Here is a 13,070-nt window from a genome sequence, read left to right on the forward strand (position 1 = left end):
AACTAAATTAACCTGGCTAGGCGCCTTCCAACACCCGTCCAAACTAAATTAACCTGGCTGAGCTCCTTCCAACACCCTTCCAAACTAAATTAACCTGGCTGAGCTCCTTCCAACACCCTTCCAAACTAAATTAACATGGCTGAGCGCATTCCAAAACCCTTCTGAACTAAATTAACATGGCTGAGCGCCTTCCAAAACCCTTCTGAACTAAATTAACATGCACATTTATTTAGGCCACTGTTTTTATTATTAACGATGCAAATGAGTAAACAGCATACGATAGTAAAATAGCAAAGGTAGCACCTTACATGTATTTAGGGCAACTGACTATGTTTATAATGTTAATAATTAATGATGCATATGAATAAACAGAATGGGATTAAAAACAGTATCTCACATTTATTCCAGGTTTCCCTTCCGCACCAGGCTCCCCAGCTGATCCCGTTTCACCCTGCAGAGGAAAGAGAGCAAGTTATAAGAGCAAGTTCAAACTCAGGTCCTTCATAAGCACGCCATCATTTCCATGTATTATAAGTACAGATGTGCAGTAACAACATGTTGTTTTGAAAGGTCTGAAGTCTCCTCAGGAGACTGTTCCAAGGTGGTTTATCCAATCATTGATGCTCTTACTGCCAGGGCCTCTCACAAGGGATACTGGTCACAAGCATCATGACAAAATGTCAACTTCATCTATAAACACAATGTATGTCTCCAAACCCAAACCTAAATCGAAATCCTAATTCCTGAAAGATGAGACCTGATATGACCGGTCTGTCTTCATGTTGTAGCAAAGGCCTCGCCTTCAGTGGTTTATTTATCAAAGTGATACGTCCTCTATAGAGACATTCAACTAAACAGTGCTAAAGGTCACAGAACAGACAAGAACTCATTGACATCTTCTAGTCCTCTGCTCTCTGTTTCACTCCTAAGTATATTAAATAACCCACTCTAAGGCAACAGGCTAAAACAAATTATCCTGTTTATTTGTTTCCATGAAATATCTGTCTGAACGTGGAGTCCTGGTTGTAAACAAATTAGGACTATGTTGACATTATAAATAAATGATGGGGCCAGGGATGTGTGTGTGTGTGTGTGATAATGAAGTGTTTCTGATGGACCTAATTATCTGACAGTGCACACCCTTGTTTCACATCGTGATTGTAATTGATTTATGTGTTCATCGTTGATGTGTGTGTGTGTGTGTGTGTGTGTGTGTGTGTGTGTGTGTGTGTGTGTGTGTGTGTGTGTGTGTGTGTGTGTGTGTGTGTGTGTGTGTGTGTGTGTGTGTGTGTGTGTGTGTGTGTGTGTGTGTGTGTGTGTGTGTGTGTGTGTGTGTGTGTGTGTGTGTGTGTGTGTGTGTGTGTGCGTGTGTGCGTGTGTGCGTGTGTGCGTGTGTGCGTGTGTGTTCATCATCCAGCTTGATAGAGAAGACACTATCACACAGCTGCATAACCAAATCATGTCATTAACCAGGAAGAAGCAGGCAGCAGTGTTATGATAAACCTCTCTCTTGGCAGTCACCGTTGTTTGAAATACATTCAGTATAGAAAGTGACATCCAAATGTTGCTGAATAAACAGGCATCGTAATAATGCTCCAGTTCCACCTGTTTCATACAAATCTCAACAACTTTATATGGACAATAAACTTTATTACTTGAAACAAACATGTTGATAATATGCCTATTCAAACAACAACAATTATCAAGCTGTTCAATAAACAGGGTAACACTTGCCAATGCATGCAGGTATGATGTATTACAATGTTGAAAATGTCCTAGAGAGAAATAAAATACTGTAAGCCACATGATAAGACATAAAGCATTATAGCTGCAGGCTTTAAGTAAGATGTTACCGTTAGTTTTCCACTCTGCATAATAAACATTGAATCTATTCCGTCTTTGAGACAGTCCAGTAATTCCAGTATAGTCCAGTAATGTCAGACTGATCAGTTTAAAAGGAAGGTTTCCTGGACACAGATTCAGCCTACTCCTGGACTAAAGAACATGCTCAATGGAGAATCTTCACGAGGACTAGGCTGTGTCTGTGTCTGGGAAACCAACCCTATGAGGACTAGGCTGTGTCTGTGTCTGGGAAACCAACCCTATGAGGACTAGGCTGTGTCTGTGTCTGGGAAACCAACCCTATAAGGACTAGGCTGTGTCTGTGTCTGGGAAACCAACCCTATGAGGACTAGGCTGTGTCTGTGTCTGGGAAACCAATCCTATGAGGACTAGGCTGTGTCTGGGAAACCAACCCTATGAGTATAGAGCTCAGTAATCCTACTCTGTCACACCCTGCTCAGATTTAACAGCGGAACCAACCCAGTCTGACCAATGACCTGTCATGTTGAGGTCATCCCACTGAGGAACCAACCCAGTCTGTGACCAATGAGCTGCCGTGTTGAGGTCATCCCCCAGAGGAACCAACCCAGTCTGTGACCAATGGGCTGTTGTGTTGAGGTCATCCCACAGAGGAACCAACCCAGTCTGTGACCAATGAGCTGTTGTGTTGAGGTCAGCCCACAGAGGAACCAACCCAGTCTGTGTGACCAATGAGCTGTTGTGTTGAGGCATCCCACAGAGGAACCAACCCAGTCTGTGACCAATGAGCTGTTGTGTTGAGGTCAGCCCACAGAGGAACCAACCCAGTCTGTGTGACCAATGAGCTGTTGTGTTGAGGTCAGCCCACAGAGGAACCAACCCAGTCTGTGTGACCAATGAGCTGTTGTGTTGAGGTCATCCCACAGAGGAACCAACCCAGTCTGTGTGACCAATGAGCTGCCGTGTTGAGGTCAGCCCACAGAGGAACCAACCCAGTCTGTGTGACCAATGAGCTGTTGTGTTGAGGTCAGCCCACAGAGGAACCAACCCAGTCTGTGTGACCAATGGGCTGTTGTGTTGAGGTCATCCCACAGAGGAACCAACCCAGTCTGTGACCAATGAGCTGCCGTGTTGAGGTCAGCCCACAGAGGAACCAACCCAGTCTGTGACCAATGAGCTGCCGTGTTGAGGTCAGCCCACAGAGGAACCAACCCAGTCTGTGACCAATGAGCTGCCGTGTTGAGGTCAGCCCACAGAGGAACCAACCCAGTCTGTGACCAATGAGCTGCCGTGTTGAGGTCAGCCCACAGAGGAACCAACCCAGTCTGTGACCAATGAGCTGCCGTGTTGAGGTCAGCCCACAGAGGAACCAACCCAGTCTGTGTGACCAATGAGCTGTTGTGTTGAGGCATCCCACAGAGGAACCAACCCAGTCTGTGACCAATGAGCTGCCGTGTTGAGGTCAGCCCACAGAGGAACCAACCCAGTCTGTGTGACCAATGGGCTGTTGTGTTGAGGTCAGCCCACAGAGGAACCAACCCAGTCTGTATGACCAATGAGCTGTTGTGTTGAGGTCAGCCCACAGAGGAACCAACCCAGTCTGTGTGACCAATGAGCTGTTGTGTTGAGGCATCCCACAGAGGAACCAACCCAGTCTGTGACCAATGAGCTGTTGTGTTGAGGTCAGCCCACAGAGGAACCAACCCAGTCTGTGACCAATGGGCTGTTGTGTTGAGGTCAGCCCACAGAGGAACCAACCCAGTCTGTGTGACCAATGGGCTGTTGTGTTGAGGTCAGCCCACAGAGGAACCAACCCAGTCTGTGTGACCAATGGGCTGTTGTGTTGAGGTCAGCCCACAGAGGAACCAACCCAGTCTGTACGACCAATGAGCTGTTGTGTTGAGGTCAGCCCACAGAGGAACCAACCCAGTCTGTGTGACCAATGAGCTGTTGTGTTGAGGTCATCCCACAGAGGAACCAACCCAGTCTGTGTGACCAATGAGCTGTTGTGTTGAGGTCAGCCCACAGAGGAACCAACCCAGTCTGTGTGACCAATGGGCTGTTGTGTTGAGGTCAGCCCACAGAGGAACCAACCCAGTCTGTGTGACCAATGGGCTGTTGTGTTGAGGTCAGCCCACAGAGGCACCAACCCAGTCTGTGTGACCAATGGGCTGTTGTGTTGAGGTCAGCCCACAGAGGAACCAACCCAGTCTGTGTGACCAATGAGCTGTTGTGTTGAGGTCAGCCCACAGAGGAACCAACCCAGGTTGTGTGACCAATGGGCTGTTGTGTTGAGGTCAGCCCACAGAGGAACCAACCCAGTCTGTGTGACCAATGGGCTGTTGTGTTGAGGTCAGCCCACAGAGGAACCAACCCAGTCTGTGTGACCAACTAGCTGTCCTGAAGGTCAAGAACTAAGTACCCCCGAGGTATCCCCTCTACAGTATGTCATGTTTCACCACTGCACCTGGTATCCTATGCATTGCCAGCTCTGCTACACAGCAAAACTCTGTTTACAAAATGGCTATGGAGGGCTAATGAAGCCATTATGCACTAAGAAGCCTATATAAGCTGTGCCATTCTCCTCTACAGTACGTCACCTAGTATCCTGTGCCAGCTCTGCTACACAGTGAGGCACTCTGTATACATCCAGATGCTTACAAACTAGCTACAGTATGGAGAGCTTATAAAGACCCTATGAGTGCTCTATAAAGCCTTTTTAAGTGGTTTATTCAAAAACTTGTTCATTCGACCCATTGGATATCATCCATAGAACTGTTTATCTCAGTGTAATCTCAACAGCCTTAACAGTGACTGTTTAGTTTAGTGTCTATGCTGTTTCCCTCTGTATCGCTATTCAGTAGCAGTCCCTGTAGGTCGTACTGAGCAGGCAGCCCAGTCCCTGTATGTTGTACTGAGCAGGCAGCCCAGTCCCTGTATGTCGTACTGAGCAGGCCAGTCAGTGTATTGTACACTGTGCCAGAGGGACAGATTTCTCCCTCAGTCTATTGGCCTAATCAGAGAGGATATGGTGATGAAAAGAGTCTCTTTCATTATGCCATTTTAAACTGTCCATCTGCTCAGCCCAATACTTAGTGGAGCCACAATGCCATTACGAAGGAACTAATTATGCAAAAGCCACAAAATACAGACCATTTCCCTGAAAGCATAGCTTTATTTTCCTGTAATTTCATAGTCTACTGAAGTCTTTTTACGATATTTATTCTAAACATATCCAGCCTTTGGCCCATAAAGCCACACCACCATTATGAAAGAACAAATTATGCAAATGCTACACAATTCTATTCTGGTCCCAGATCTGTTTGTGCTGTAGCTCACTCCTCTGAGACCAGCCCGACATAATGCAGCATTCCTGACTATTTCCCTGAACCCTTGCATGAATGCATGTCTAAAGGACGTCATGCTGCTTGCTTAGAGAGTACCACTTCCTCCCGATATGGCTCACACCGATGCTCCAACCCAGAACCTCTGCCTTGCTAGCACATGTGACCGCCCTCCTGAACCAACTTACCAGTCGGTGCCAAACGAAAAAGCGAGATATTTTCTGACGCAAGTGTGGACAGTTCAGGCTGAGGAGGAAGCTTCCCACACCCCCATGTGATACTCATGCTGCCTGCAGCCTATAGGTTCATTTCCCTGAAACCTTGCATGAACGCATGCTGTTTTACTGTAGGTGCAGAGACTAGGTAAGAGCTGTGATATATACATTCCAGACACGTCCTTCACATGAGACCAAGTTATTAGAGTTCAATCCACATTCGACATTATCACCAGATAATCACAGAATACACTGTGTACCTTCATGGTTGCATGTATGAATAGCTATTGTGTTAGTCTTGAGATGACAGGGGAAAAGGCCTTGGGTTATGAAAGAATGGAGATCCTTCAGAGATGTATTAGAAAACCTGTGCTAGAAAAACCTTTAAAATAAAATATATCTAACAACAGAAGACATATGCTACATATTAATAACCATGTATCCACTGCAGTGGGACTTCACATGCTTGGACTATGAATAACAGTATATCCACTACAGTGGGACTTCACATGCTTGGAATATGAATAACGGTATATCCACTACAGTGGGACTTCACATGCTTGGACTATGAATAACGGTATATCCACTACAGTGGGACTTCGCATGCTTGGACTATGAATAACGGTATATCCACTACAGTGGGACTTCACATGCTTGGAATATGAATAACGGTATATCCACTACAGTGAGACGTTGCACGTTTCGACGAACTGGTGTTTATACATGACAGAGAGTGAAACCAGATACATTTACCATTATGTAATATGTGTGTGTGTGTGTACGTTTCCGTGTGTGTGTGTGTGTACTTGCCATTGCTCCATCGATCCCCTTAGACCCGTTTGATCCTGCCTCCCCCTGAAATTACAAGGTTGAAAGTTGAAATGCTAAATAAGAAACATTGAAGGTCTCCTCGTTCATGAGGAGAAATATCTTGGTAGTTTCACTGAGGTCTGTGCCGTAGGGGTCAGTGCAGCTCTGAATGGGCCTTCGTTCACACGTCAACAATGTTTAGCGCCTCGAGTCAACGTCAAAACAGAATTACACATCACCTCAGGTTATAAAGAATAAGAGCAGGACTATTTCCCATACACCTTACTGTATATACATGTACAGTACATATTCCATACTGTCCAATATCTCATGCTTAAGGAACAGCCACAACTCTATGACTAATGTATATTTACATACACAGAAATATTTCTCTGGTGAGTGTATGATATTCACTTGTGTTTACAAGATGTAAAAGCTAATCCTTTGTTATTCTCCTCTGACCCTGTATTGAAGCAGTTCTGAGAGGGTACATGAGACATTGAATCAGAGGGTATACAATACTGTAAATACATGAGGAGAGGATATAGAATAAGTCCTATCTCCCTCCTAAGGGACTATGGCTCTGTGTGTAAATCCCTTTGTGTCCTGAGTGCAAATCCTGTTCCTGGAGAGCTACCGTCCTGTAGGTTTTCACACCAACCCTGTTCCTGGAGAGCTACCGTCCTGTAGGTTTTCACTCCAACCCTGTTCCTGGAGAGCTACCCTCCTTGAGGTTTTTGCTCCAACCCTGTTCCTGGAGAGCTACCATCCTGTAGGTTCACACCAACCCTGTTCCTGGAGAGCTATACCCTCCTGTAGATTCACAACAAACCCTGTTCCTGGAAAGCTACCCTTCTTGAGGTTTTTGCTCCAACCGTTATCTAGTGAACCAGATTCTAATAATTAGCTGGTTGATATGCTGAATCCAGTTAGTTACAACTGGGGTTGGAGAGAAAACCGACAGAAGAGGGTTGGAGAGCCCTGCACTACAGAAACACACTGTGGAGAGAAGGAGCGAGTCACCACCACTATCACCATCACCCCCACCATAATCACCACCACCACCCCCACCGTAATCACCACCGTAATTACCACCACCACCATCACCATAACCACCACCGTAATCACCACCACCACCATAACCACCACCGTAATCACCACCACCACCATCACCACCACCACCTTAAACCTGTTGAGGACAGAGGGCGCTGTTTTCACTTTGGGGGAAAATCGTGCCCAAATTAAACGGCCTCGTACTCAATTCTTGCTCGTACAATATGCATATTATTATTACTATTGGATAGACAACACTCTCTAGTTTCTAAAACCGTTTGAATTATATCTGTGAGTAAAACAGAACTCATTTTGTAGCAAACTTCCTGACAGGAAGTGGAAAATCTGAAATCGATGCTCTGTTCTAGGGCCTGCCTATTAATGTCCTTGATATTTATTAGTATAGATGCACTTCATACGTCTTCCACTAGATGTCGACAGGCAGTGAGAGAAGAAATGGAGTGTATAACTTGATCTGGGGTCGAATAAAAGCTCTCGGCATGACGTGTCACCAGTTTCCTGTTTTCTGGAGAGCGCGTGAAGGGACCTGGATTTGCCTTCTGATAAGCTGTCGTTATGGACGACTAATATCTCCGGCTTTGATTTTATTTGATACATGTGACAATATCATCGTAAAGTATGTTTTTTCAATATAGTTTTATTAGATTATTGAAATTTATTCGGGACGTTAGGCGTGTTGCGTTGTGTGCCTTTGTTCAGGAAGGAGAGCTTCGCGCTACTTTGCTAGCTTTCCGTGCTAATTGACTGGAGAAGAGGACATTCTAAATCCAAACAACGATTGTTCCCGACAAAGGACCCCTTGTACAACATTCTGATGAAAGATCATCAAAAGTAGGACCCATTTTATGATGCTATTTCATATATCTGTCGAACATGTTGTACTAGTCGTTTGCGCCCAGATTTTGGGTACTCTCTCGCTATACCTAAGCTGGATGTCGTAATGAAGTTATTTTTAGAATTCTAACACGGCGATTGCATTAAGAACTAGTGTATCTATCATTTCCTATACAACATGTATTTTCTAGTAACGTTTATGAATAATTATTTGGTCAGAATAGTTGGAGTGTCATAAAAATATCTGCACATTCTGGGAAAAAGATGCTACGTTAGCACAATGTATAACCACTGATTTCAGCTCTAAATATGCACATTTTCGAACAAAACATAAGTGTATGTATAACCTGATGTTATAGGACTGTCATCTGATGAAGGTTTATGAAGGTTAGTGAAAATTAGTATCTTTTGCTGGTTTATTCCCTATCGCTAACGTGCCTATTGCTATCGCTAACGTGCCTTGATGAATGAATGCGGTAGTGTGGTAGGCTATTGTAGTAAGCTAATATAATGCTATATTGTGTTTTCGCTGTAAAACACTTAAAAAATCGGAAATATTGGCTGGATTCACAAGATGTTTGTCTTTAATTTGCTGTACACCTTCGATTTTTCAGAAATGTTTTATGATGAGTATTTAGGTATTTGACGTTGGTGTCTGTAATTACTCTGGCTGCTTCGGTTCTATTTCTGACGGTAGCTGTGATGGTAGCTGCAATGTAAAACTGATTTATACCTCAAATATGCACATTTTTCGAACAAAACATAGATTTATTGTATAACATGTTATAAGACTGTCATCTGATGAAGTTGTTTCTTGGTTAGTTTGGTTGGTTCTTGGTTAGTTAGGTTGGCTTTGTGCATGCTACCTGTGCTGTGAAAAATGTCTGTCCTTTTTTGTATTTGGTGGTGAGCTAACATAAATATATGTGGTGTTTTCGCTGTAAAACATTTTAAAAATCGGACATGTTGACTGGATTCACAAGATGTGTATCTTTCATTTGCTGTATTGGACTTGTTAATGTGTGAAAGTTAAATATTTCTAAAAAATATCTTTTGAATTTCGCGCTCTGCCTTTTCAGTGGAATGTGGGAGGAGTTCCGCTAGCGGAACGCCGGAGCCAGACAGGTTAACCACCATCACCACCACCCTTACCACCACCACCATCATCACTAACACCACCACCACTAACACCACCATAACCACCACCACCACCCCTAACATCACCACCATCACCACCATAACCACCACCACCACCACCACTAACACCCCCACCGTAATCACCACCACCACCCCCACCATAACCACCACCGTAATCACCACCACCACCACTAACACCACCACAATCACCACCATAATCACCACCGTAGTCACCACCACTAACACCACCACCATCACCACCATAACCACCACCACCACCGCCCCCACCATCACCACTAACACCACTAACACCATCACCCCACCATCACCACTAACACCACCACCATCACCCCCACCATAACCATCACCATCACCCCCACCATAACCACCACCATCACCACTAAAACCACCACCATCACCCCCACCATAACCATCACCATAACCACCATCACCCCCACCACCACCACCACCCCCACCATAACCAACACCATCACCACTAACACCACCACCATAAACACCACCACCACCCCCACCATAACCACCACCATCACCACTAACACCACTAAAACCACCACCACCACCATAACCATCACCATAACCACCATCACCATCACCCCCACCATAACCAACACCATCACCACTAACACCACCACCATAAACACCACAACCACCATCACCCCCGCCATCACCACTAACACCACCACCATCACCACTAACACCCCCACCACCACCCCCACCATAACCAACACCATCACCACTAACACCATCACCATAACCACCACCACCACCCCCATCACCACTAACACCACCACCATCACCCCCACCATCACCACTAACACCACCACCACCCCCTTACCATCACCACTAACACCACCACCACCACCCCCACCATAACCACCATCACCCCCACCATCACCACTAACACCACCACCATCACCACCACCAATTCATAATAGCTGATGAAGGGGACATTGTTATTATCATAATAGCTGATGAAGGCGATAGTGTTATTATGGTAGCTGATGAAGGAGATAGTGTTATCATGATAGGTGATGAATTAGATTATTTGATCATGATAGCTGATGAAGGTGATAGTACCACCACCATCACCACCGTAGTCACCACCACCACCACCACTAACACCACCATCACCACTAACACCACCACCATCATAACCACCACCATCACCCCCACCATAGCCACCACCATCACCACTAACACCACTAACACCACCATCACCACCATAACCACCACCACCACCGCCACCACCATCACCACTAACACCATCACCCCCCACCATCACCACTAACACCACCACCATCACCCCCATCATCACCCCCACCATAACCACCACCATCACCACTAAAACCACCACCATCACCCCCACCATAACCATCACCATAACCACCATCACCCCCACCACCACCCCCACCATAACCAACACCATCACCACTAACACCACCACCATAAACACCACCACCACCCCCACCATCACCCCCACCATCACCACTACCACCACCACCACCACCCCCACCATAACCACCATCACCCCCGCCATCACCACTAACACCACCACCATCACCACTAACACCCCCACCACCACCCCCACCATAACCAACACCATCACCACTAACACCATCACCATAACCACCACCACCACCCCCATCACCACTAACACCACTAACACCACCACCACCACCATCACCCCCACCATAACCACTAACACCACCACCACCACCCCCCACCATCACCACTAACACCACCACCACCACCCCCACCATAACCACCATCACCCCCACCATCACCACTAACACCACCACCATCACCACCACCATTTCATAATAGCTGATGAAGGGGACATTGTTATTATCATAATAGCTGATGAAGGCGATAGTGTTATTATGGTAGCTGATGAAGGAGATAGTGTTATCATGATAGGTGATGAATTAGATTATTTGATCATGATAGCTGATGAAGGTGATAGTACCACCACCATCACCACCGTAGTCACCACCACCACCACCACTAACACCACCATCACCACTAACACCACCACCATCATAACCACCACCATCACCCCCACCATAGCCACCACCATCACCACTAACACCATCACCCCCACCATCACCACTAACCCCACCACCATCACCCCCACCATAACCATCACCCTCACCCCCACCATAACCACCATCACCCCCACCACCACCCCCACCATAACCACCATCACCACCATAACCACCACCATCACCACTAACACCACCACCATAACCACCACCACCCCCACCATAACCACCACCATCACCACTGACACCACCACCACCACCCCCACCATAACCACCATCACCCCCGCCATCACCACTAACACCCCCACCATCACCACTAACACCACCACCATCACCACTAACACCACCACCAACTCATAATAGCTGATGAAGGGGACATTGTTATTATCATAATAGCTGATGAATTAGATTATTTTATCATAATAGCTGATGAAGGAGATAGTGTTATCATGATATCTGATGAAGGTGATAGTATTATCATGATAACTGATGAAGGGGATAGTCTGATGAAGGAGATAGTATTATCATGATAGCTGATGAAGGGGATAGTATTATCATGATAGTCTGATGAAGAGGATAGTATTATTATCATGATAGCTGATGAAGGGGATAGTATTATCATGATAGCTGATGAAGGGGATATTGTTATTATCATGATAGTCCGATGAAGGAGATAGTATTATCATGATAGCTGATGAAGGGGATATTGTTATTATCATGATAGCTAATGAAGGGGATAGTCTGATGAAGGAGGTAGTATTATCATGATAGCTGATGATGAGGATAGTATTATCATGATAGTGTTATTGTTATTATCATGATAGTCCGATGAAGGAGATAGTAGTATTATCATGATAGTCCGATGAAGGAGATAGTAGTATTATCATGATAGTCCGATGAAGGAGATAGTATTATCATGATAGCTGATGAATGGGATAGTATTACTATCACTATAGCTGATGAAGGGGATAGTATTATCATGATAGCTGATGAAGGGGATATTGTTATTATCATGATAGCTGATGAAGGGGATAGTCTGATGAAGGAGATAGTAGTATCATGATAGCTGATGATGGGGATAGTATTATCATGATAGTCTGATGAAGAGGATAGTATTATTATCATGATAGCTGATGAAGGGGATATTGTTATTATCATAATAGCTGATGAAGGAGAAAGTATTATCATGATAGCTGATGAAGGGGATAGTATTATCATGATAGCTGATGAAGGGGATATTGTTATTATCATGATAGCTGATGAAGGAGATAGTTTTATCATGATAGCTGATGAAGGGGATAGTATTATGCTACTTTAGTTGAACCTTAGTCCAACACCACTCCAGGACATAGAAAACCCTCTCACAGATTATATGTAGTGGGAGAATAACAGTAAAGTGGTTTAAACAGTAACATTATATCTTACAGATTATATGTAGTGGGAGAATAACAGTAAAGTGGTTTTAAACAGTAACCTTATATCTTACAGATTATATGTAGTGGGAGAATAACAGTAAAGTGGTTTAAAACAGTAACATTATATTTTACAGATTATATGTAGTGGGAGAATAACAGTAAAGTGGTTTTAAACAGTAACCTTATATCTTACAGATTATATGTAGTGGGAGAATAACAGTAAAGTGGTTTTAAACAGTAACATTATATTTTACAGATCATGAACATTCCAAACAAGCCACCAGTCTGACTCACCTTCTGTCCAGGAATACCATCCAGACCTGGGAAGCCAGAAACACCCTGGTCACCCTGAGGGAG

At 44.9% G+C, this 13,070-nt stretch overlaps 1 protein-coding gene across 1 annotated transcript in view; it reads right to left on the reverse strand.

The window, feature by feature from the left end:
- Positions 1-399: 399 nt before the first annotated feature.
- Positions 400-13,070, reverse strand: part of LOC120035430 (collagen alpha-1(XIX) chain-like) — a 48,613-nt gene continuing 35,942 nt past the window's right edge. The window contains exons 9-10 of the mRNA XM_038982175.1: positions 13,008-13,061; positions 400-451 (exon numbers count right to left, since the gene is read on the reverse strand). Of these exons, the coding sequence (XP_038838103.1) occupies positions 400-451; positions 13,008-13,061 (106 nt within the window). The remainder of the gene's footprint in view (positions 452-13,007; positions 13,062-13,070) is intronic.

This window comes from Salvelinus namaycush, unplaced genomic scaffold (genome assembly GCF_016432855.1).
Source record: "Salvelinus namaycush isolate Seneca unplaced genomic scaffold, SaNama_1.0 Scaffold1056, whole genome shotgun sequence".
Lineage (NCBI taxonomy): Eukaryota > Metazoa > Chordata > Actinopteri > Salmoniformes > Salmonidae > Salvelinus > Salvelinus namaycush.